This window comes from Leptonotus elevatus, chromosome 10 (assembly GCF_054856555.1).
Source record: "Leptonotus elevatus isolate MCC_2025b chromosome 10, RoL_Lele_1.0, whole genome shotgun sequence".
Lineage (NCBI taxonomy): Eukaryota > Metazoa > Chordata > Actinopteri > Syngnathiformes > Syngnathidae > Leptonotus > Leptonotus elevatus.
Window position 1 is genome coordinate 18,096,905 of NC_141248.1, and position 25,318 is coordinate 18,122,222.

The 25,318-nt window shown below is 42.0% G+C and overlaps 2 protein-coding genes across 4 annotated transcripts; both read left to right on the forward strand.

Annotated features, from left to right (window-relative positions):
• The first annotated feature begins 591 nt into the window (after positions 1-591).
• LOC147167445 (ras-related protein Rap-1A-like) lies at positions 592-18,806 on the forward strand. Of its 3 annotated transcripts, none has more exons than XM_086086335.1 (8): positions 592-670; positions 7,353-7,441; positions 9,068-9,136; positions 9,390-9,446; positions 10,883-11,023; positions 15,299-15,442; positions 15,530-15,661; positions 17,646-18,806. In XM_086086335.1, exons 2-7 carry the CDS (start codon positions 7,385-7,387, stop codon positions 15,617-15,619), a joined length of 558 nt encoding a protein of 185 aa, XP_085942461.1. In that variant the 5' UTR covers positions 592-670; positions 7,353-7,384; the 3' UTR covers positions 15,620-15,661; positions 17,646-18,806. The 3 variants fall into 3 exon arrangements, with proteins under 3 accessions (XP_085942461.1, XP_085942463.1, XP_085942462.1); XM_086086337.1 differs by lacking the exon at positions 592-670 and adding an exon at positions 750-992; XM_086086336.1 differs by lacking the exon at positions 592-670 and adding an exon at positions 4,158-4,308.
• A 427-nt stretch (positions 18,807-19,233) lies between these two features.
• Positions 19,234-24,925, forward strand: LOC147167446 (anti-Muellerian hormone type-2 receptor-like). Its single transcript, XM_086088053.1, has 11 exons — positions 19,234-19,423; positions 20,070-20,267; positions 20,372-20,518; positions 20,621-20,707; positions 22,761-22,846; positions 22,939-23,160; positions 23,275-23,389; positions 23,503-23,648; positions 23,941-24,097; positions 24,372-24,508; positions 24,595-24,925. The coding sequence occupies exons 1-11, from the start codon at positions 19,384-19,386 to the stop codon at positions 24,709-24,711; spliced, it is 1,452 nt and encodes a 483-aa protein (XP_085944179.1). The 5' UTR covers positions 19,234-19,383; the 3' UTR covers positions 24,712-24,925.
• Positions 24,926-25,318: the final 393 nt, after the last annotated feature.

Genomic DNA, 25,318 nt, shown 5'->3' on the forward strand with positions numbered 1-25,318 from the left:
GTGTAGTAGCATAGAAACATAAAACTACATCTAAAAGCTCTTCTGCTGATAAGCACAATAAATATAATTAATTAAATCATGACAGAGGTAATAAAAACAGATGTAAATAACAAATAATATATAAAAAACTATAACAATGTTGTAATAATATTTGTAATAAGATTACATTAAATTTACAAATAATGCATGCAACTGTAATAAAATATAAATTAAATAAACACAAATTCTGTATATAAATACAGAATAAAAAAAGTACATTAAAAAAATCTAGTCAAACAGTACACAATTACATTAGAATATCTAAACAAAAAACTGATATACATTATTAAACAATAACGTTATGAAATACATTTGAGAGTGAAAAATATTCCTCCAATGTATATAAATGACAAATAACCTTAACGTTTCAAATATTTTTTAGTTAATTTTATGATGTGGTTTTGAAGTAATAAAATAATAAACAAAATTTATTATTATTATTATTATTATTGTTATTATTATTGTTGTTGTTGTAAAGAAGACTAGTAGAATGAAATGTGCTCATGTTGCTCTTTTAAATGAAAAAGCAAAAAAGTGTCGGCGGGCGCTCAGCAGGAGTGACGTGTGGGCTGCGCGCGCAACCGAGCTGACACTTTGCGGAGCGCCCACAGAGACGGCGAAGCGACAAACGGTGAGCGCAAACTTTCCTTGACACCAAAAATACGATAGCGGCCGATAAGCAATTACCACCGAGGGGGGCTTTGTCCTTCTCGACACTCACGACGTGTGCGGCCCGTGGCGTGTTTTGCGCCGACCGTGGCCTGTTTTGCTCGGTAAAACGACATTAAAGCTCCGCGAGTAGCTCCCGAAACACTCCCATTCTAGTCAAGGCCAGGCGGAAGGGCAGGTAACGCTAACCCCGCAAGCACCGATAGCTCGTTCCACCCCACCCCGGAGCTCATCAACGTCAACTCGGCCCGGTTCTTGGTGGAAAGCGGCAGAATGGGCTTGACGTAAGAGGCATTTATCGGGCGTGTGTTGCGTGTTTTAGGGCATTTTAGAGCGAGGAACGTGTGTGTGCTACTGTGCTAACAGGCTAGCATGCTAACTAGCCCTCGCTAGCGGCCCGTTAAAGCTAGCTAGTTAGCCTCATTATTGCTAACGAGCTTTGTAACGGGACTTAGCGGTGTTGCTGACATCGTCCACGCAGGGGCATGTTTATCTCATTGGCCTGGATTATAGATTAATGCTACCTCATCTCATCTGTGTGAGAGCTTTTTACGCGTGGAACAGGAGTAATTGCATTCATGTTAGTGGAAGGAAGTGTTCGTAATTAGCTTTGGTTCGAATCCGCACTCCTCCACGGGTTGCAGGGGGATTTAAATACGACCTGGATGAATAAATATGATGCCCATATTGTGGGGAAATTGGCCGGTTTCACATTTTGAAGCGCCTAAAGCAGCTGCGGCATCCGACTTTTATAGGAGGTAAAAACGGTTAAAAAAAAAATGTAGTGGTCAAAATTTGTCTTTGAAAACATATAGATATAACTAAAATACTTGCTCACGTGATAGTGCCTTTGAGTGCACCTTATCATAGCAACGTGACAAGGTTTACCCCCAAAATGTCAAATTGTTGTGTCTTTGGTGCAATGACCACCTCCAAGAATTTAGAAAATCAGCTGATGGGTTCCGGAGAAATTGAGTGTTAGATGTTTTTGTGAGAATTGCAAATCTGGATTCAAATTAAATTGGAGTAAAACAGCACAACTTCCATTATTTCTCAACGCGTCTCCTCGACCCTTTTGATTTCATATGCTACTCAGGCAACCTTTCCTGCACTTGGCTGCCAAGTGTCAGTTGAAAATATCCACCACTAAAGCTCTAATACAGGCTAAATTCCCTGGGTTTTACCAAGTTGCAGCGTCAAAATGACTGACATTTCAAATTGTCACCTGCCCTGAAACGAAAAGAAAGCTTAATAGCGCAAATGGATTTTTTTTTTATGTGAAGAGTGTTATTGTCATTAAAATAGGTCATATACTCAATTGTTTTTTCAAGTCTATTTGTTGTGGAAGATTTTAGCGGCCTCTGATGTCGATATCACGGTGGTGTCCGCTTGTCACGTTGTTACTTATAAAGAAGCTTAGGTTGAGCACTGTGTGCCACGAAGAATTAAGCCAAATTAAATACCAAATTTGCATAAAATATTGCAAGCAAGTTAGAACGCCCTGTGTAGTTTATCACTAACCTATGCTAACGTGGTCGTAAAGTCACTTTGCATCCGAAATCGAGGCGGAAGATTGTGATGCTCAACAACTTGAAGTTGGTCTGGGTGAAGCTTCATCACGCTCCGAAGCGTCCACCGAATCCAGATTTTTGTTGACACTCACTTGCAGTGCAACCCTTCTGATATAATTTCCCTGGCTTTGTACCAACGCCTGCTCTAGGAGTTTGATGTTTTCCTGTATTTGTATGAAAAACACACTTCACACGTCAAAGCCATAAATTGTGCAAACAAGTTAATTGTGTGAACAGTACATAATGTTGAAAGGTGTTTAAGGGACTGGCATAAACCGAGGACCCCCCGCAATTTTTTATTTTTTTTTACAAGCTCTCTGTTACCCAGTTGAAAATCACTGAAGTTAAAGTCTTGACTTCGGTCACATTGGAGGGGGTTTGCTTGGGGTTATGTTGCAGGCTTGAAAGAGAAGTCATATTTCAACTTTCGCAATTACAGCTTCTACTCTTATCTCCTCCATCCTTTGGGGACCTAACATGGTTACAACGATGAGATGCCGACTTGAAACAACCGCTTCCCTCCCCACATACACGCTTTTAAGTCCGTCTGCTGTCTGGTACAGGAACAGAGAGTGGAAGAGGCTATTTTCGGCGGTCAGCGTGAAGCCTTCTTGTGCCTCCTGGAAAAGAGGATGTGGTTACAGGTCAAGGCGCCACCGGCGGGATGCTTAGATGCATTCTGCTCATGTTGTTGTCCGGCGTGAAAAGATTTTTGAGGCTGCTCATTTTTTGGGGGGAAATTTCGCCAAATCCTAAGAAATAGCAAAATGTTTTTCATGCGGTTAGTCTGTTTGTCAAAAACTTCGTTACGCCCCATCATGCATGTCGCTTTAGCCGTTTCTGTCGACAAAATATTTTTTTGTCATAGTACATATGCGTTTTCAAAGGTGGTTTATTAATTATTACTGTATTTTTCAATCAAGTGTTTAGGGTGACTTCAGGTGGTTTACGTCGCCACCATATGAATACGTTTGTTGTAAACTGTGGACTCTGCAGATGCTTTTGGAGTTTAGGCGCTGTACCTTCAGAAGTTTCTAAAATATCTTCAAACTGATTGCCACAAAATGTCATTCATTATAATTTGTGTTTGTATTAAAGTTGCTGAATGCAGAAAATTTAAATTTCAAATCGCTACTGCCACCTTTGGCTGGAAAACGAAACTGCACGCTCACTTCTTCGCGTACACAACACGCACATGACGGCACATCCGCAGATCGAGGGAGGGGAAATTCGATCCCGACTCCAGTCTGAAAACTATTGGCTAGAGGCTTGCAGGAGTATCTATTGTGAATAACTAACGTGTTTCCGTCATAAATGGTCAAGTAAAAAGGCTATTGTGAAGATATTTTGGGTCAAATTGTTACATAGAGCAGTAAAGTAAAAGATACATAAATGAAGATGTCAAGTGCTGTTAGAAATAAAACCTGACTTGTGTTCTGCACATGAAAACTCTAATGATTGTAAATCTCCTGTATTCCTGCGGGACTCAATAAATCACTTAATTGTTGTTTTTAGGACTTAAGGAAAATGAAATTGAGCAATGTCTTTATCCTGCTTCAAAGGCAACATAACAAGCTCAACCATGATTGCATAGACTTTTCCCCCGCGATGATTGCTAGCAAATGATTGCTATTAAACGCCATTGCGTTTGCTCATGACTCAAACTTGCTTTGTGCAGTTAGCGCCGTATTCCTCTCCGCTGCTTTGTGTGTGGTTGTCGTGGCGGCGGATCTTATCAGCCTTTGGCCAGAACGACAACTCGTCCGCCCCCAAACCTCAAGTGGGATGTGTAAATGTCACGTGCCCGTAAGAAGACGACACTCTCCTTAACGGATGCGCGCCCTTCTCGAGGCGGGGGCGGCCGTCAATCATAGTCCCACCCCTGCTGAGTCAGCAGCTGTGACAGCCTCGCTTATGTCAGATTAGCCCGCGCCAGGAAATCCTGAATGCACTCTGGCGTGGCGCGTGGCTGCCGGTCGCACATGCCGCTCGCAGCCCTACATGGACACATACCTTTTGGCCCCGGAGGGTGAGTGATGTCACTGTAAACGCGCGCTTCGCTCGCTGGCACGCCGCCTTCCCTCGCTCCTTATTTGCCGGGCCCGGCGAGCCGAGCGTTTGTTTTGCTAGGAATGACAGTGTTGTTAAGAGGGAGTGGAAACAGGGCGAGGTTTGGTTGAAGGCAGATGTCCTTAAATGGCTTTTTATGTTTGCTTTGTCAAAAAGTACAATGTTGTTGCGCGGCAGCACTGAAAACTTTTTCAGAAAATATTCTTGGGCTGTACTTTTTTTATTTCCAGTGTAGCTTTCCTTCACAGTCTTACAAAAAAATGTTTTATTGTTCACACTGGTGTTGATCATGTTAAAAAAAATAACTGTTAAGTATGTCGAACTTTTGTGAAATTTCTTTGCTGATTGCCAATTTTTTTCGGCTTCTACATTCGCCCCCCCAAAATGTCTGCCCATCCCAGTAAAACATGGGACTTGTGCGACTTGAGCCACGCGGTGTAAATCCAGCCTTAATCCTTATTGATTCTACTTGTTCGTATGAGTGGAAATCAATATTTCCTTTCACATTGCCTGCCGAAGTCGCCATTTTCCCCTTCTTTTTGTGTTATTTGTATGGACACTTTGATAAGGAATTGGGGGGTGTAGGGCAGGCATGGGCCAGTTAGCGGTTTCAAGGTGTACCATGATTTTAAGAAGTCATGGTTTCTAAACTGCTAAGACTTTTCATCAGAAGGATTGTGTGTTAATAAAAAAGGATTCTTCTATTTATTTTTTGAGTCATCAGTGCAGGCCACATCCTTCCCGCTTCCTTTGTTGGTGCCAAACCTAGGATTTTTGCCTTTCTCGAAAAAGTCGACTCTTTGGGAATTTTTTTTTGATGCCGCGGCTTGGTATAGAGGGTGGATAGGTAAAACATGCTTATGAAAAATGGCTGACTGTCTTTCAATGAATGTCCGTAACTAGCTATTAGCGTTAGCATGTCTGCAATTGGGGGAATAACGACATTAGGCTTGCTACCGAGGCGGATAACATGACTAAAAAGCATGACTAACATTAGCTTACAATAATTCACAAAGCAGAGAAGTAGATACTCATTTTTTGAGAAACAAGTACTTTTAATGTTGATTTAGATTTTATTTAGAAAGAATGCAGTTATTTTGTATTTGTTTACTAATGCACCTACCACACTCGGTGGGAAAAAAGTATTTACTCCAACTTTGCAAAATGAAACATTTTTGAGCTGTTATTTCAAAAGAGTAAAGCTGCGATGTTTTTACCGGCTCATGCCTGTATCAGTTGCGCCAATTTTTTTTCCACATTAAGAAGTCACCACTACACAAGGGTTTTTTCGGTTTATGATGTAACCCTAATATGTATGCAAATCTGAATGGGTCATAGTCTCACTAATGCAGTTAAGTCCGAAATGTATTAAATATAACTATGAAAAACACTTCAGGGTCATATATGTAAAACAGACAAATGAAAAGCAGAAAATATGGCAGTAGTTGAGCTTGCCTTCTTATGTTTCAGGGCCACGTATTCTTACACCACTGCACAAACTGGTTCATTGCAGGGCATTCATAACCTTGTATATAAGCCCGTTGTAAATTGTGGACCCCCCCCCCCCCTGTGGCCCTCCTGTAGCTCAGGGTGTTCCACAAGGCGAGGCAGGGGTGTAAAGTGTAACATCTGACACTTGCGTCTCCCACCCTTTTGTGTTCCTATTTTGTCCCACGTTGTCAGTTGGCATTTTATTTGCCAGTACCTTTTGAGCAGAAATCACAGAAGAGCTTCTTCATGCAGCCCTTGCGGCTTCCCGCCTTAATTTCAGATAGTAAGATAAAAGAATATGAGAATCTCTCGCTAGCTATTATATTGTAGTGCTTGTACCCAATGTGTTGGCTCCCGCTCGCGAGCCATTTGTGTTGGCGGCTGGTATTTGTGTCTTGGTGTAGCTTTGCCACCTTGACAACAGTAAACACAGTGGAGAAGCTTTATGTCACACTTGGCATGTCACTATCAGCGCTCTGTACTTGGAATGCCGCACACTCGCGTCACTGTGTTTAGTGGGCGACACAGATGTGTGTGTGTGTGTGGATCGCACAAGGACAACTTTCCTCGCTACAGTGGATTAACAATTATGAATTATTCACACCGGAGCCTTCATCCGACCACATGGCCACTGCTTGCCATTGAAGTCGGCCGTCTAATAGTCTTTTGTGTGGCCGCTTTGCGTGATTGAATCAAGTGCGCCGTCTAGGAGAGAATCGTCTGCTCACCGGTTGCGTTTGAAGCTTTGCAAAATGGTTGATTATCAAACAGCCTTGTTGTTTTCACTGCGACTCAAAATATATCCACTTTGTAATTTTCACCGCAGACCTCGTCTTTTATCTCAAGTGAGATAGGATAGAATTTATTGTCGCGGTCTCGGGAACAATGAAAATCAGTTTTAAAATGAGATGTGTGTAAAATAGCAGGTCAGGATAAACAGTCCTCAAAAGAAAGTCCGACTTCAAGCAGTCAACCTCACTGTGGCGGTCTCTGCAGTGACCCACTTGGCTAACCCAGCTGACTTAGCGCCATAATGCGCGCCAGGCTTTGGAAGCGCTGAAAGCCATATTCCAGAGATTGCACAATTTCTTCCTCATTATGACCTGCACTTCCCCTACTGGCAGCTGCTTTCGATCATTGGCTGGAAAAAGACAACATGCTGATGTTTCGCAGTACCTTAGAAGAGGTAATTGAGCACAACAAAAAAGTCTCGAGGGTGCGCCACGGAGCATGAAAGCAAGCCGATTGTGTCATTCTGAAGAATAGAAGCAGGGTCCATGAATCACCGGCACGGCACAGCTGGCTCGTGTTAAACCGGGGTCACGTATTCTTCACCTCCTCCTCCCTGAAGGAGCTCCACTTAAGGGTGTTCCCTCCATTGTTGTGTTGTGCCTCTTGGCCATAACCTCCAGGAATGACGAGAATCCTTCCTTTCAGGAATGGAAAAACTGGGAAATTCCTCCTCTGATTGCGAAATATGAATTTATTTTCTCTTTTTGTGCTTCTCTCCAGACTGTTTGGCTGTCTGCTAAAGTGATCCCGCCATGCGTGAATACAAGCTAGTGGTGTTAGGCTCCGGCGGTGTGGGCAAGTCCGCTCTGGTAAGTTTTCCCTCTTAAATATCTCCACTTGCCGAACTCTTCATTCATCTGTGACACATTTCACATTTATGGAAGACTTTGAGCACTCTCATTCACGTCAGTGGTTATTCGGCGCAAGTACAAGTTATTTAGTTACTAGGCCCCAAGCCTGGTAGCTTGCAACTTAGCTGGTGGCTAGCGCCGCTCGTCCCTGCAACAACCCGGTGGGATATATAGCCCAGCCAATAGAAGCTTTAAATGTATATATTTTCACGGCTCCACCATGAAGGGATCTATAGTAATTAGAAAAATGCTAATCGAAGTAGCATCCAATTTTCAGGAGCTAAATGCAGTTTTACACATTCAGCAGACATGGCCACAGTGTTAGAGAGCAGAGAAAATAGTTGTATTTTTCACAAATTTAGAAGATACACTTGGTGATGTTTTTTTAAATTAATTAATTTTTTAATCATTCATATTTTCCAGAGTTGTTAATCTTTCTGTGGTTTGAAATTTGGAAGACATTTAATTGCACTTTACGGGGACTTCAACGACTTTATTGGACGCACAACAATTTTGCACGTTATACTAATAATGCAGTACTTCTCAAATAATAGGGAGCGGGCCCTCTGGTGGGAGTGCGGTGCGATGGGGGTGGCGGGGGGCGCATTGGACACCAGGGAACTTTTTTTTTTGCCATACTAGAATAAAGTGTAATTGCACGTCCACTACAGTAGGTGGCATTAGCAAGTATTAGCTTCTCTGCAGAGGTCTATTTACAACAATTTTATTGACAAATGACACCATTTATAGTCGCAGTGGAGAGTTGGGCAAAAAAAAAAAAAGTACCATGGTACCTCACCGTCAAAAATACAATACAACATTTTTAAGTCTGTTACCTAAATTTTTTTTTAAAAAATGCAGCGAGGGTGCTCTCCATCCCTGTTGAAAGTGCGTGCCGCCATTTTCAGTTTTGTACAAGGAAGGATAAATATGGCTACAAACACGCATGCTCCTGCGGAACGTCCGAGAAACTCACCCAATGTCATCTGAAAAAGGAGTGACGTGTTGGTTTGCGTTTTAGGTTTTTAGCATGGTTCGTTTTAGTTCATTCGTTTGTCAATGTCAGAATTATGACGTCACTACACTACAGTAACAATCCAAATTATTTTTCATCCAAAAAGATTTCTGATTTGACATTTCATGGCTTGAGCACTATGGGCCACTCGCGTCGTTCCGGGCTCGCCATTGCAAATGATGAACCTGTTTTTAAACTACGCAGCACAAATTCCATTGTGCAGATTCAACCCGAATCGGACAGTTTAATTGGCCCAAATGAAGAACAGATTGCAACATTGTCCACTGGTCGTCACAAGGCTGTCGGCAGGCCGCGATGAAGTCCCAAACTAACTTCAACCAGGTGTTGTTTATCCCTCAACACTGGTCTTTAGAAGCAAAATTGTTGGATTAACTTTAATCTTTTAATTTGTCCCACCTTGGCAACACGCTGTGGCGCCGGTCTTATTTCCAGAGGCGGAATATAGGCAGGGAAATCCCGTTTTTTGGCAGATGATGTAAAAGGGTCTCGTGGTGGTTTTTAAATGCACAGTGACTCATCCAACATTGTGCTCTCTTCCTCTTTTCCAGACAGTTCAGTTCGTGCAGGGAATCTTTGTGGAAAAATATGACCCGACAATAGAAGACTCGTACAGAAAGGTGAGTGTTCCCGAAGGGCGGGAGCGGCGGCAGCTGATGGCGAGCAGCTGCTCTGTTGCTTCTCGTCTCGTTTGTTTAGCTCTCCAGTGTGCCGTCACGCCCTTCAGCTTCTGCTTGCCTTTTTACTTTCCTTGTTCCAATGCTATCATGCTTGAGACTTTGGACCTAATAAGCACTGATTGCACAATATGACTCGCAATTGCTGCCTGTTGTTATGCATGTTTGATAAACCATCTGTCCTTTTTCCTTGCAGCAAGTGGAGGTAGATGGGCAGCAATGTATGCTTGAAATTCTCGACACAGCCGGCACAGTAAGTTCATACACGGGCAGAATGTCACAATTTTTAGTTTGTTGTTGAATAGATGAGCGAGAATGATATCTCATGGGGAGGAAAAATAAAATGTTTTCCATATTAATCAGGACAGTTGTCTTCATGACTTGACACGCTGTTTTACTCAAATATTGATTCTCGCCAGGCATGCACTTCTAGTATAATTTATTTTAGCAGCTTGGCTACGAGAGAAAAACAATTCTTCTGTGCTGCTCTGAGGGATCCCATCTGCAGTTGTAAAAATGCCAGAAGTAATACCAAGCAATTGTCACCAGATCCCAGATGAGAAATAATCACGGCTTTGGCCTCCCTCTTTTTAATTCCCGCCATCCTCAGCTGTTGGCGTGCTAGCGTTAGCATTTATCTCCAAAGCGCCACTATGCTTAAGTGACGTCTCGCAGCTTGAAGATTTCCAGCGCTTCTTAATCTGACCCACTGGACTGTTGGTACGATTTGCTAGAAATCGTGCGTTTTTATACTAAGATGTGGATAGACTAAGAGTTAAGGCTGTCTTTGTCGCGTTAATAATAACACCCACGCTGCATGAAGTGTTGAAAAACCTGACACGCACCCTCTTAAAATACACTCTAAAAAGAGAATTGTTGAACCTATTTAAGATTGCAAATTTAATTGTTGACCAACTTTTTAAAAAACATCACTTAAATTGGTGACACACGATTGAATGAAGTTAGTCCAAAGTGAATATAAGTTTAACTAATTATGAGTTCATTGAACTTAACATATTCACCTGAATTAAGTTAATCCAAAGTGGCTCCAATCCAAAGTACTAAGTTTAATGAACTAAACTTAAATTTATAATATCGCTTTGGACTAACTCAATTCAATAGTGTGTTTACCAATTGAAGTGATTTTTTTTCAAGTTGGTCAATAATTAAATTTGTAATCTTAAAGCAACACTAAAACTTTCAGTTTATGTTGATTATGGCGCCGCTATATGGACAAAAGCGGTAATGCTATGCCTGAAGAAAGACTTAATTTTCCATGAGGACAAGCGCATTGCGTCGTTTTTGAGCCATTGAGCTTCAACATTCAAATTGACTTCCATCTTTGGAACTAATGGGGAAAAGAGGAAGTCACGTATATCATAAAGCACTCGGCACATTTGTAGTTTTTTTTGTGTGTAGCAGTGTTCCTAACATCCTCCTCAGTTGTTTAGTGCCGGTAAAAATGCTACCGACCCCCTCAGGCCATGGCAAAGCTACCATTTAACTAGTTGATGTTTCATCAGAGGAGTTATGAAAATATTTTATTAAGGTTGAAAAGTACCTAAGTGCTACTTTAAATGGGCTCAACAATTCTCTTTTTAGAGCGTAGATCTTAATCTTAAACCGGTGATACGCTGTGACGACTTGCATGACGAGAGTCATCAGGCTTGTTTTTTCTCGTGCTTTTAGGAGCAGTTCACGGCAATGAGGGACTTGTACATGAAGAACGGCCAAGGCTTTGCCCTGGTTTACTCCATCACAGCGCAGTCCACCTTTAACGACCTCCAGGACTTGAGGGAACAGATTCTTCGAGTAAAGGACACCGAGGATGTAAGTGCGTGCGCGCGCGCGCGCCGTCGGCTCCTTGCGGCACGTTTGTTTTTTGTTTTGATTCGGGCTTGAAAAGCTCACGGAGCAAAGAGCTAATAGATTACAGCCCCACTGTGCTTCCGTGTTCTCAGCCGCCCACATTGTTCGGTTTCTATGGCGACCATTCAACGCTGAAAACCGGGCGTCTTATGCAGGGCAATTACAAATTCGTATTGGCTCAAAACAATAGGAGGCTGTGGTGTCCCAGTCCTACTTGTGCGTTGGAAACAATGCGAGGGCACACAGTGCAATATTGTACACTGTGCATATCATTGTGCTGTTGTTGGTGGGGACTGCTTCATTTGTGAACATCCCAACCCCCCCTTGTAGCTGATTGGTTTGATCCCAGCAAAAATAATAAATGCCCCTCCTTCAACTCTGGTGATTAATTGTTTGCGTCAGAATTCGATTAGCATCTCATTAGCTGTTAAAAGTCTAGCCTCTTTCGCGTAGAGATGGATACATTGCTGCATCAGAGCCTTAACAGATGAGCTGCCATTTATCCACCTGTGCCTTTTTATACAAAAACACTGTGTAAGTAAACATGAGATTCAAATTAGCATCTGCAAAAAGCCTTGCCTCTGTCATACAGTGATCCGGTAAAGATCCAGTTTTTATCCTCCCCTGCTTTTCACACAGAATCCAGCAAAGGCAGGAAGTATATTGCCACAGTTTTTTGCACTTTTACACCGCAACATGGCATCCCGGTGTCAGATAATTACACAACATCAGCCCCAGCATCTGGTGTAAAATGTTGCATGTTGCAGAGTGTCAGTTGCTTTGAGCCCCCCAGGACGGGAGAATATCAAACTTTGACGGCACCTTTGAAAATGGGGAAAAATGGCCTGGTTGAGTTCACCCTGGATAAAAGGCAGTAAAGTTGTTTGTTTTCCTCGCAACTCCACTTTTTGGGCCAAGTTATGTTGTGAGGCCCTTTTAGAGGAAAACTCCATCGCCTTTCTGGTGTTCTGCTGCAGCAGAGATCACGTTAGCGCCATCAACGATGTCCTTTTTTGGAGCTCCTTGCCGGCGAATGAATGTTCTTTTTCTTTTCCCTTCCTCTACCTCCACGTAACCACATTTTGTGGTATCAAAATTCCTGTCTGTCTTTCTTGCCCCCCAATCCAACTTTTATTCTTTTATTTAGTTTGTATGTTTTCCCTATTATTTTTCCCTCCCCCTCTCTGTGGCCAGGGGGCCTTGTGGCCTCACTGTGGTCTGGCACTCCATGTGAATGATTGGACCGCACAGCACTCATGTGCAAGAGAACCCGAGTTCATTAAAGCTACATGCCGCTGTGAGGTTGCGGTGTGTTTTTATTTGAGCCGCTGTGGCTGGGGTGCGAAGGTTAGCCGCGGGCTAGCTTGCGTTGCACGATTGAAGGCGTCTGGAACATATCAGCTGCGATAAAGAGGGACTTTGACGGATTTTGTGAGGTGGTTTGACTTTTGTTGCCACTTTGGTCGAAGCAGGATGGCCTTGACATTGCCGTTCATGAAAACGCATAGCAAACAAAGATGCCTACAATGCTTTGTTTTTCCTCCAAGCACAAATTTGTCAAATGTTTTTACGGCCTCGCCAAGCTGGGGGAGCGTTCATCCGCCGGTTGCCGCCGCAGCTGGTTTTTGTTCTCCACGCACCATTTAGGGCCGAGCTGGCAAACTGCGCAGACACCCTTAATATCGCTAAGCTCAATTACAAGTCTTCAATGAGCTTCATTGCAAGTGTGTTGTTTTCAGCATATTGTCCTGCTCCAGAACCGCACCAGATTCCAACAGTGCTCAATTAGCCGACTTTTAATGAGTCCGCTCTGAGCTCAGCGGGGCCAAATTTCATAGAAAGAAAAAAGGTTTGTCATGAGCGACTAATAACAGTCAGCGAGCAGTTGGCGGTGCGTTCACTTCCTTCCTGCTTCTTGCACAAGACGGGTCTTGTGACTTTTCAGGACCGTCTCCGTCTGCATCTTGGACGGTAGTAATGCCTCGACCCGGTTCCCGCGACTCACTGCTCTTGTTTGTTTGGAAGTGCCGGCTGCCTTCATTTGAACTGCAATCCAATCTCCAGAGAATGCCACCGTGGGCAGGATTGGACCTGTCTGCAGCATGTTGGCGGCGTCTGAGCAAGTCCTGGTTGGCTGGTGTGGACCCTTCCAGCAAGCTAATGCTTCCTCGTGCTGACACTGAACTTTTTTTTTTTTTTGTCCTTCCAGCTCTCACTCGCTCTCTCTCCATCCTTTTTATCGCAGCTTGGCTCGACGTTTGCGTTAGCAGCGCATTCCTGGGCTCTCCCAGGACCCCTTGCTAGAAATGTCGTTGGGCAGTCCAGTACCCAAGCGGCTTGTTTGGATATCAAACATCAAGTCGTGACCTCCACTGGGTTAATACAAATATCTCAAGGTTTCCTGTCGTCCGCCCGGGCCCACGGGGAGCAGTGATAATGGACCCCGCCATATTTCTCCTGCACCACTTTAGATTTTCTAATAAACTGTCCGGGATGCTTCCACATGTCCTGCTCATATCCAGTTTTTCCACATCTCCCACGCAGGAAGAGAAAACGCTCGAGTGATTTAGAAGTTGCAGGCCCCACCACAAGTCAATTTCTCTTGCAGATGTCTTGTTTGGAGGGTTGAAACATTTCCACGCATTTTAGGAAGATGTCGTCACTTGAGGCTTTATCTTGCATGCTTTGCAATGGAAGATAAAAACACACACAGCCCAACACTGTCATGTATGGCACAGGGCGGCCCGTATCATGTAATCCAGCTGAAATGTTTGGAAACGCTCAGGAAGGAAAGCGATGCTATCCCGGCTGGGCGGGGCCGCAGCGGCTTCCTCCGGGCCGGGCCAGCAGCTCCAGATAGCCGCGCAGGAAACAGCAGGCAGGATGAGACGCATCCCGACAATACGACACAGTTGCGACCCGACTCATGTTAGACCTTACTGGAAAATAACAGCGGTACAAAAAGTAGTAGCGGTGGGCATTTCCTGAACTAGTAACACGTCTTGGGGTGGATGTATTAGCGCGTAGAAAGCAAAACAAGCAGCACTTTTTAATATAGATTATATCATCAGTTATGTAACAGAAATGATTGTTTTGCCATCCCAGAGGGACTGATTGATCTATTTGGATTGTCCTTGTGGCTGTCCCCTTGAAGCTTTGCCAACATACGGTAACGGGCATCACACAAGAATATTCGGATTGGCTGGGACACGGCACTTGTCCACAAACAAAGATTTTTAAAACTCGTTAGCCTAATAGCAAAATTGCCTAAGTTGTATTTAAATCAACCAATATCAATAAAACTACCAATGTTATTTGCTTTTTTTTTTTTTTTTTGTCAATGGGGGGGGGGAGTAATTACGTTTTAGTAAGTAATTGTACTTTAAGGCTAACGAACTGATTTTTAAAGTAAAACTGGACTTGTGTGTTATTTTTCTTATTGTGTGCGGTGTACTTACATGACCGACACACACTTTGATTTGTCCACCATCAAGCATGAATGATTAAAAAAAAAGTGTCAGGCGATAAAAAAATTAATCGTAATTAATCGCATGACTTCAATAATTAAATCGCAAATTTTATATCTGTTCTGAATGTACAATAAAATATTTTTGCCCGAGTTTTCATACTCTTGTAATAGACATAGGGCTGCATTTTTTAGTCATTGATGCAGTAATTTTATAATACATAAAATTGAGTTAAAAAGATTGACTGTACTGTCAAAAAACGTGTGATAGTGATTCGTGTTGAGGTCATTTTTCTGTCACTAGATGGCATAATTGGATTTGTAAGACATTAGTGTCAGCTCAATGCATTTTTATAACTCTTTCTTAACTATCTCATCTTTAACATGAAGTAACTTTTGAAATTCTGCACATTTTTAGAATTGTAAAATACTTGACCCCAGTCTCTCTCTTTAAATGACTGGTAACTCAAAATTAACGCACTAATTTTGACCCGCCCCAATACAATTAGATTTTTGCAACAGGACAGGATATATATACATATTACATACATACAAAAAAAACCTCAATGAGGTGGTCCTCCATTTCAGTAGTTAACTGTTGGAATATTGCATTCTGGTGCGTCACTTGAAGGCTTGCTGCTTTAATCCTGAACAGCAGTTTGTTTTGATTTATTTTACCGTTTGTACTATCACAGTTTTTTTGTTGTTTATATATATATGTATATATAATGTATTATTTATTTATTTTTGTTTCTGTGTTGTTTCCTAAGGTGCCGATGATCCTGGTGGGCAACAAGTGCGACTTGGAGGATGAGCGTGTGGTGGGCAAGGAGCAGGGCCAGAACCTGGCCAGACAGTGGAACCACTGTGCCTTTTTAGAGTCCTCTGCTAAGTCAAAGATCAACGTCCTCGATGTGAGTCGACCACGCATTTGAATTTTGTCTTGCTACTAGAGGAAATGCGACATTCGATTTGACTTGGTTCCGTTTGTTCTCGCCCAGATCTTCTATGACCTGGTCAGACAGATAAATAGGAAAACGCCAGTGGAAAAGAAGAAGGCAAAAAAGAAATCCAACTGCGTGCTGCTTTAAAGACCCTCCCATCCTAAAGCCCCTGCAGCAGCTCTGAGCCAGGTATGTTTAGAGGCATCAAAAAAAAATAATTGAAAATGTATTTAAAAAAAATTCAAGTCACATTAAAAGAAATATAAGAATTAGAGTTCTTTTTTTAGCTTCTCACTTGATGTTTATAAAGCATTAAAAAAAAGTAAAATTTCCAGGTGTCGTTTAAATATCACATGCACCATGAAGACTAACAACCTAGTCTGGTTGATAAAGTGTTTTGTAATCGTGTTGCTCTTGCGGCTTTCGTGGGTTGTCACAAGTTACATGCTTGTTTACACTATTACGTAGTGTCAACATCCATTTGGTTTCCTCCTTTTGGAAAAGACAGAGAGAAAGGGCTCCACCTCCAGGCAGCAAGGTGTACAACACACTGGTAAAAACCAAGCTGATTGGCATTTTTACTCCTGACCTACAGAGTTGGCATAAAAACCCATGGAAAAAAATCACCTTGTATGTGTTTTTTTTCAGATAAGATATATATTTTTTAATGTTAGAAACAAGTAGTTTTTCTGGCTGGCATAAAACCTCACATTTGACACGAATCGTTCTTGGAGCCATCTACATTTTCAGTCCTCTGAGTCTTAAATTTGGCCATAGAGGAGGAATATCTTGCGTCGACAAATTTGTTCCGTCATCGTCATTAGTGCTGGTTCAGGTTCCTCAATGTCTTGCTGTCTGGTTTTCCAGCCTTAAATTTCACTCAATATATTCTGTGTGCCTTTTAAATGACAGCATTCAATTTCTCATATTTGTGAATGAGTCCAGACAAGCTCAATCGTGTTCCTGACTCAGCCTTAAAGTGTCAGCGTTTCATTTCGTGTGCATTTTTCCCCCCCTTGGCACCTGCATGACTGAATGAGTCACCGCTCAACAGACACTTGTGGAACACAGCCCAGTTCTGTGAGGAAATCCACAGTTGTTATCGGGCTCACTTGCATTTTGAGTCGCTCAATGAGAAATCAATCTGCGTTGTATTTAAACCGCTCGCATTTTGGTTTGCACACAGAGCACACTTTCCCTTCCAAACGTTTGCCATGAACTGTGGATTAGCGCAACAGACAGCGCCATTGTGCCCGGCTCAGACATCATGGCGGCCCGGTTCGCCGTCGCAGTCGCTATGCGTGCGTGCGTGCGTGCGTGCGTGTGTGTGAGAGAGTTCACACGGTGGCCAGCCCGCTGACCCAACACTAACGGGATTACATCCCAACTGTGCCACCCTCACACCACAGGCCTTATTGATACAATACAGTGGATGGCTCGGACCAAGTTTGTGTATTGAAATAAGTAATCATGATGGAGCTTTATGAGCATTTGGTAACGAGTAAAGCGGGCTACACTTGAAGCAATTGTTAATGCCTTCACCAATTTTTCAAACGAGAGGGAAAACATAGGCAAATGAAGACTTTAGACTTGAATTACATTGTAGTCGACATAATTGTTAAATTTCACGTTATGAACCTGGATTTTTGTTGTTGTTGAAAATTCCAATATTTGGCAGAATAAAATTGTGATGGCTGAAAGGTCACCTGATGAATTAAAATGACCGAATGAACAATACTGAGCTCTCTCCCCCCCCAAAAAATGTAATGAAGAAAATAGAAAAATCACTCTTAACACACCCATGACCACAGGACATTCGCTTCGGATTATCTTTTGGAGACGTCTGATAATCGGACATTAGCTCTCTTTGATCTAAGGGAGGTCGGGTGCTCAATTCAGGCCTGATTATTAGTGCGTATGTGTGTGTATTCCCCTTTACGCAGATGTGGGGGTGATTTTATGTAAATTTGCCAAATTTAACTAATATATGTACCATTTGTATACAAACAACTTAAAATTCACTTTTCTGAATGTCGTCCTCATGCAAACTGGTGTAATAACATTTGATGGCCAGCAGAGTGCGCTGAAAACGTGAGCTCTGTGTTGCTTTTAGTACACGGAGTTATAAACAAAAGGAAGCAATGGAGGACTTAACCGCTGTGTCGCCTTGCAGAAATGCTGTAATGAAGAACTGTTGCCCTGATTGGAACGTGCCAGCATTCCAACAGCCCCGCCCAGCCTGCCCTCAGCCCGCTCCCCCGACCCCTCTCCACTCCATCAGCCACCAACCAGCTGAGCGCCCACAGCGCTACTACCCTTATACGAGATGAGGATGACAACGTACGACGCGGAGAGAACAGAAAGAAAAAAATCGAAGAGAAAGACAGTCGGCGAGAGACGACTCTGCTCTCTGGCCTCGAGGACCTTCTTCCCGTGCGTGTCTGCTGAAAGGACACATTTGCTCCATTTCTGCACCAAAAACCAAAAGGCCACAAACTGATAACAGCGCAGGAAATCTGTTAAAAGAAACTAAATATCCATGAGCCGCCCAAGACACGGCTAAAACAGCAGCCCTCGCCCAGCCCCCCCCTCTTCTTTCTTTCTTTTTTTTTTTGGGACACTTTTAACACACAAACAAAAAAAGATTAACAAGTGAAACATTAGAAATGGGATTCAGTATTTTTCCATCTTTTTCAATATATCGTATTTGAAAGACATGAATTTAGTTGTGTGATTTATAAGTGTTCTTCAAAAACGAGCATGAAAAAGTTGCTTCAGTTCATAATTGTAGATGTGTGAAACCAAGTGGAAAAGTGAGAATCATCATTTTTATTTTTTTGGATGGCCATAAAACCTCTTTTCTCCATGCCTGTCATGTCAGTAATAGATCAAGGTCTATAATCTGTATTTTTTTTTCCCTTTCCCACTATTATCTTTCATGGACTTCTCTTCTACCGATTTATCTCTCTCTCTCCCCTCTCCCTCTCTATCTGTCTCTCTCTCTCTCTCTCTGATGTGACTTAATTTTATACGTAGTCACTGGGAATTTCATAGCTCCCATAATATATTCTAATGCCATTTTTTTCTTTTTGCATAATAATAATGCTTCGGACAAAAATGGGTCTTTTATAGAAGAAATAAGGGGGAGGGGGGGAATAAGGAATGATTTCTATGTCTCTTGAAGCTGAAATATATTATACTAAACCAACTCGAATAATGCTTCTTGTGTTTTTCTGTCTACAATGTTCCAGCGTTTATGGATTATTAAAGTACATTTTAGTACATTTTCATGATATTGGTCAATGTATTTTTGTGAATTAAACTTTTAACCAAAGTGTTTTGGTTACAGGTTGGTCTTTTTTTTTTTTTTTTTCTTGTGAGACTTTAGCTTGTGATGGACCATCCACTAAATGACATAGAGTGATGTGAAGTGCACTAATCTTATAAAATATCTTTGTTAAAGTAAAACACACAAACAAGGTTCAATTGTTTCAGTTTTTGTGCCGGCGTTGATGCTGATGTTTGTCCAGTTAGCATGTCATGCTAACGGCTAATCTTCTGCTTGCTAAACTATTTGCGTTTGAGTCGAATAGTTAATTCCATAAACAAATGATAATTTATCTTAAGCATATTCCTGTTAATAAATTGCCTTTTATTTATAGGTAGGTACAAAAAAAAAGATAAATTAAAAATATTCTTCTCTCAGCCCCATCCTCCCTCATTAGAGGCGTTTCTAATATAATGTCCAAGCTGATGTTTGTGTGCGGTGGACTGCAGGTGTGCGCTTGTGGGAGTGATGCTGGGAAGTGTTGGGAACTCCCCGCACATTCCCATGACTGATTGAGATAAAAGAGAAAAAACGACAAAATCCCACAGTGTTGCTTATCGGCCAGTCCGGGTTCTGAGTGACCATGTTTCTACACCGCTGGCCCCTTTTCATGCTGGCGTTGGGTGAGTCACTTATTTATTTATTTTATTACACATAATATACAATATAAGTGTTTAAAAAGAGTCTCCATTGATGTGACGTCATTTCAGAGGCACAATAGCTGTCCATTGTCGGCATGCTAGTAGCAAATGAGCTATTGGATCAAGCTAATGGCTAATAGCTAATAGCTTTAATCTATTCATGCAATAAACGTTCAGGATCAGCATTTTGCTACAGTTCATTAATTGTATGGAAATGCTAAATTACTGGATTTTTTTTCTTGTGTAATTTTAAAAAATACATTTTAAGTGGCGGAAAACCGGATGCAAAATGTAATTTTTAACTATTTGATGGAAGTTATTGTATAAAAAAAAAATCGCACATACGAGCAGCCATTTCCTAACCACATGAAAACAAAAATACATTTTAAATTTTGTCTTGAACCAATGTACAAAATGTAACTTAATTCTCAAATGCATAAATGCAAAGGTTTTGATCAAACAAACAAAAAACTGATATTGTGATTCCTCCCCGCCCCCAACCATTATGCACATCAAACGAACTGTCAACGGTTCTATAGTAAACATTAGTATTTTCAACGACTGAATTAGTAGTCATGCTTTTGACTATCTAAACTATCACCAAATTCAGTGTGGTCTCTCTTCCCAGAATGCATCTTTCCTTTCCATCTTTTAAGCCCCTCGCCGGATAAGAGGCGGCAGTGCGCCTTTCAGGTCAAAGAGCAGAACAAGAAGTACCTGGCGGAGGGCAACGTGAGCGACTCTGTTCAGGTCTGCGAGCACACGCGCTGCTGCGTGGGCTACTTCGTCGTCCTTGCTCCCGGACAGCTGGAGGTTGACGCTCTTGGTAAGAAGACCCGACCAGGCAGTTGACTGCATTTGCTTCATGAAAATGCACAACTCCTTGCGGTGCTATTCTGTATCTTATTGATCCCCCGTCTTCCGTTCAAGCTTGCGATAGGGCTGAAAAGTCCTGCCCGGATGCCGCCTGCAAGATGCAGACCTACTTCAACAAGCAAATAGTGAAGTGTGTGTGCAGCACGGACCTCTGCAACCGCAACGTCACCTGGAGTGAGGACTCGGAGGCACCGGAATTGGGTATGATCCTTTGATCTTCATGACTTTTACCAGAAAAAAAGAGCAAAACGGCTAACGTCAGCGTGAACCATCTTTGGCTTTATGTTATTGACACCTTTTTAGACGGAACTTGGCTCGTCGTCATCGTTGCCACGATGCTGATCCTGTGCCTGGCGATTGTGGCAGTGCAATGGAGATGTCGACACAACAGTAAACTTTTCCTTTAATTTGATCCAGTCTTAAGAGTGAGGACACTCGTTCTTGCTTGAACCATTTGGCGAGATTGGAAGATTCTGAGGGCATTGTGGACTGTAGGGGGCGCCAAAGGACTGGTGAAAGTAATTCACCTTTAATTATACTGTAACAAATTATTACTATTAACTCTTCATTTAAGAGTAAATCAAAATTAATATAAAAAAATAATAAGTGAAGAGTTAATTGATGTAACCTCAGAGAACTTTTTAAACCGACAAAATGACCAAAATGTGACAGAAATCAAGTTATTGCTTTTTTTTTGGTTAGTCCAATTAGTCATAACAAGATACTCACATGATTTGTTTGACAGTAATGAAAGAGTTATGACATTTAGTAAATAACATTTTTTATATTTTAAATTGCATATGTTATCATAAATTAAAGGCAATGTTGAAAATTCTACTCTTTATGTAAGCGTATGTAAATTATCGAGGGGGGGTTGAGGGGGCAGTGACACCACATCAAATCTCACCTCGGGCCAGCCCTGGTTTTCATAAAGGGGTGCATAAAAACGACGGTGTGGTATTTCACCCCCACACAGTGCTTTTGTTTGGCTTTGTGACTGTTTCTTTCTCTACAGGGCCGACCTTGGTGCTTATCTTCGCTCGAATGCTCCCTTCAAGCCACCTGAGCTCGTTCTATTTCCTCAAATAGGAAGAGTAAGACATACAGTAGATTCCGGGTCCCGATGAATCGCTGTGGACAAATATAACTACAGAAATTATTAGTAGGGATCCACTTTAAGTTGCTTTCACTATTACTTAACTATCACAATCACATTTATTAATACCGTTTAATCTAAATTCTAAATAGTCATATTTCAACATCGCAATATTCCTCACACCAAATTCCCACCTGCGTCTATTTTAATAAATGCTTCTGAGATCAACCCTGGTCAAGTAAGGGAAGTATTAAGCAAGGGTTAGGGTTTCAAAATTGGGTTTTAGACAGGACTTGTGTTTCAAGTTGTAGTTTCTGACCTGGGTTTGAAGTTAGGGTTTGCAAATCGTGGTTTCAATCTAGGGTTAGGGTTTTCAACGAGGGTGTGCGGATTCAAATTAACTCATTCACTGCCATTCACGGCTATGGACGTCAAAAATTAATTTGAACTTTTTCTATGAGTTTAACATTTTTCCCACTTTTGTGAACAAGAGTATGAAAGCCTAGAAATTTTTTTTGTATCAGAACAGATATAAAACGTGTGATTAATCGTGAGTTAACTAGTGAAGTCATGCGATTGGTTACGATAAAAATGGCAATCGCCTGATAATAATAATCTTTTTGTTAAAAAAAAAAAAAAAAAAAAAGATACAAAATGGGGAAAAATAATTACAATTATTTTATTAAATTTTTTCAACAAAAATAGAAAAGGTTATTAAAAATTAGGGCCGTAAGGTGATTAAACTTTTTAATCGTAATTAATCGCATGACTTTACTAGTTAACTCACGATTAATCACAAATTCTATATCTGTTCTAAATGTACAATAAAAAAAATCTAGGTTTTCATACTCTTGTTAACAAAAGTGGAAAAAAAGCTTAACTAATAGAAATAGTTCAAATTTATTTTTGACGTTTATAGCCGTCAATGGCAGTGAATGAGTTCATATGTCCTACCTTTCTCCCTTTCTTTCTTCCCTCTTACTTTCTTCTATCCTTAATTCCATCATGGTAGTTTTTCATACAACGTTGTTTGTTTTGTTTTGCTTGAAAATGGCTGTCGATTTTCACCTAGCCTATCTTATGTCACGAGCTGAGCAACTCAGTGTGGGCGAGTTTATTTTGTAAATTAGGCTTAAAGGCTTTAAGCCTAGAGTCTGACTTGTTTGTTTTCACTCGTAGCTTTTTTTTCGGGGCATGTCGCGTGACTTGCTTTAGTCGCCTCTTTCCGCAGGTAAAACACATGCTCCATATGGTTTGGATCTGATGATTACCTTTTTTTTTTTTTTTACGGTTGTTCCCCCTTCCATTTCCAGTGTAAGACTTTAATGTTGACTTTGCTCGTTTTAGAGTTCGCTCATGATGCTGTTCATACCAGTCCAGCGAGTCCCTGCCAAACACCCCAGATTGACGTCACTAATGTTGAACTGCAGCAGGTAAACTATTTAGTAAGGTCAACTGTTCAAAATTGTGTCAAATCTTGCTTGAAAAAACTCTCTCTCTCTCTCTCTCTCTCTCTCTCTCTTAGATTGTGGGCCGTGGGCATTTTGCCACTGTGTGGCGAGGAACGTACCAAGGATCGGTGGTGGCCGTGAAAGTCTTCCCCGCCGCCGCGCAGCATGTGTTCGCCTCCGAGAAGGAAATCTACGGGCTCCCGCTGATGAGGCACGCCGGGATCATCCGCTTCCTGGGTTCCGGGAGAAGGTCGGAAGATGACAGCTGGCTCCTGGTCTTGCAGTTTGCAGAATATGTGAGTGTCAAAATCTATTTAAAAAAAAAAAAAAAACTCTGTGGGGTTTAAGTCTGTTTTCGGTTGTTATTTACAGTGTGCTCTCGTGTCTTGTTTTTTTGACACATTTTTCAGGGCTCTTTGCACTCCTTTCTGGATCTGAACACTAGCAGCTGGCCGTTGTCACTCAAGATGTGCCTGTCGTTATCACAGGGACTCGCCTATCTCCACTCTTGTGAGCGCACACAAGGTATTAATCCCGCAATCTCCACAGCATTTTCCATTTTTACTTCCTATTGGTGTCCAATAATGGCCTTTTCCATTCAGTTTGCATTTTTCCTGCCCCTTGTCTTTTTTTTCCAGAAGGGGACAAACCGCCTGTGGCCCACAGAGACCTCAGCAGCTTCAACGTGCTCGTCCGGGCAGACGGCACCTGCACCTTGTGTGATTTCGGTAGCTCCATCATCCTGCGCTCCTGCTCGGACCGTCGACAGACAGGAAACGCAATGGTGACGACATCTATTAATCTGCTATGCTAGGATGTCACTCGGTCATTGTGTCCTTTTTTTTTTTTTTTTTTTTAAGAGCTCAGTATTGTTCATTCGGTAATTTTACCAATTTGACATGTCATCATTATTGCTCTCTTTTTTTTTTTTGTATCGTGTATGTGGGTGAGCGTGCATGTGTGTACTCATTAGTTCACCTAAAACCTATTAAAAATCCCATACCGTTCACCGAAACCGAATACTTTAGAATCCAGCTCGAGTCTTGAGTTTGTCATTGTGTCACTTCCATCTACAGAGTTACACTCAGGCAGCATGCACCCTGCACTACATCCCCCCCGAGATTCTGGAAGCCTACGTGGACCTCACCAGCAGCTGCTTTCTGCACGGGGACATCTACGCTTTGAGTTTGCTGCTGTGGGAGATCTACATGCGCTGCTCCGACGTGTTTGAAGGTGAAATCCGTCATGGCAGCCCTCTTACGTTGCCATTCACCAAGGCCGCCTAACTTGATTGATTTCTCCATGGTGTTATTTTCTACCTCTATGTCAAAAATTCCACCGTGTATGACATACAGTTGTACCAATAAGTCTGTATGTACATTTCATTGCCAAGAAAGACTTATTATAATAGTCGCTAGCTGACCCGCGACGCTAATGAGGACATGTACCTACAGGTGTACCTAATGCAATGTCCTGTGAGTGTCTCCCTCAATGTCTCCCTCTGCAGACGGTGCCGTGCCACAACACCTCCTCCCTTACGAGCGTGAGCTGGGAGGCAGCATGACACGGGAGAGCCTCACCATCCATGTGACTCACATGGAAAAAAGACCCTCCATCCCTGAGCATTGGCAGCGGCTGAGGCAGGTGTGTTTTTGCACGAGCATACATAAATTGATGGCTTTGGAATCAAAATGGATAAAAACACTGAATGACTCTTGGGCCCATCTCAGGGACCGGCGCTGCGGGATCTACTGTCGGAATGCTGGGATGTGGATCCGGACGCCCGGCTGTCTGCTCAGTGTGTCGTGAACAGATTAATCTCGCTTCAGTCCCATTCTTTAGTATAATGCTCGGTTTTACATCTTGTCTATGTGAGTCTTAAAAAAACGACATTATGCATTGTTCACAGTTTCAATGTGCCTTAAATATAATTTAATAAATATTATTTAGAAGTGTGTTTGTCCATTTCAAGCGCCACACACCGCTGCATTCATGATCATAACCTCAGTTTTGCTGCATCTGCACCATGCAGTGATAATAAAGTTTTTTTTATTTTGTTTATGTTGACTCCTTCTATACAGCACCTTGTTACAGTGGCGGTTGTTTTTGTGGTCTATAAACAAAGTTGAGTTGCTAGCGAAGATGAAGCCGTGCGACTTTATGTACGCACGGATCTGCATCTGGCTTGAGAATGGCAGCTAGCCTAGCTTTCAAGTCATGGACAGAGAAGGTGTTAAGTTCTCAGATGACAAACAGTGCAGTTATATACGTATTTTTTGTTTTTTTATTGGAAGCTACCATTTTATGTGATTATTTTAGATTTTATGGTCTAGGAGTGTGTTTTTTTTTTAACAAATATGAACTATTCCTTTGCCACCCCCTTGTTATCTAGCTTCTGTGTTACCATTGTGAACCATTTTGCCACCAAACTAGCAGGAAAACGGTGCTGTTAAT

Bases quoted from the DNA above. Each gene is read 5' to 3' on its own strand.
- LOC147167445 (XM_086086335.1), top strand. From the start codon at position 7,385: ATGCGTGAATACAAGCTAGTGGTGTTAGGCTCCGGCGGTGTGGGCAAG. The intron at 9,447-10,882 runs GTAAGTTCATAC...TCGTGCTTTTAG, and splicing joins TTCTCGACACAGCCGGCACA to GAGCAGTTCACGGCAATGAG. The intron at 11,024-15,298 runs GTAAGTGCGTGC...TTGTTTCCTAAG, and splicing joins GAGTAAAGGACACCGAGGAT to GTGCCGATGATCCTGGTGGG.
- LOC147167446 (XM_086088053.1), top strand. From the start codon at position 19,384: ATGTTTCTACACCGCTGGCCCCTTTTCATGCTGGCGTTGG. The intron at 20,268-20,371 runs GTAAGAAGACCC...CTTCCGTTCAAG, and splicing joins GCTGGAGGTTGACGCTCTTG to CTTGCGATAGGGCTGAAAAG. The intron at 23,649-23,940 runs GTGACGACATCT...TTCCATCTACAG, and splicing joins GACAGACAGGAAACGCAATG to AGTTACACTCAGGCAGCATG.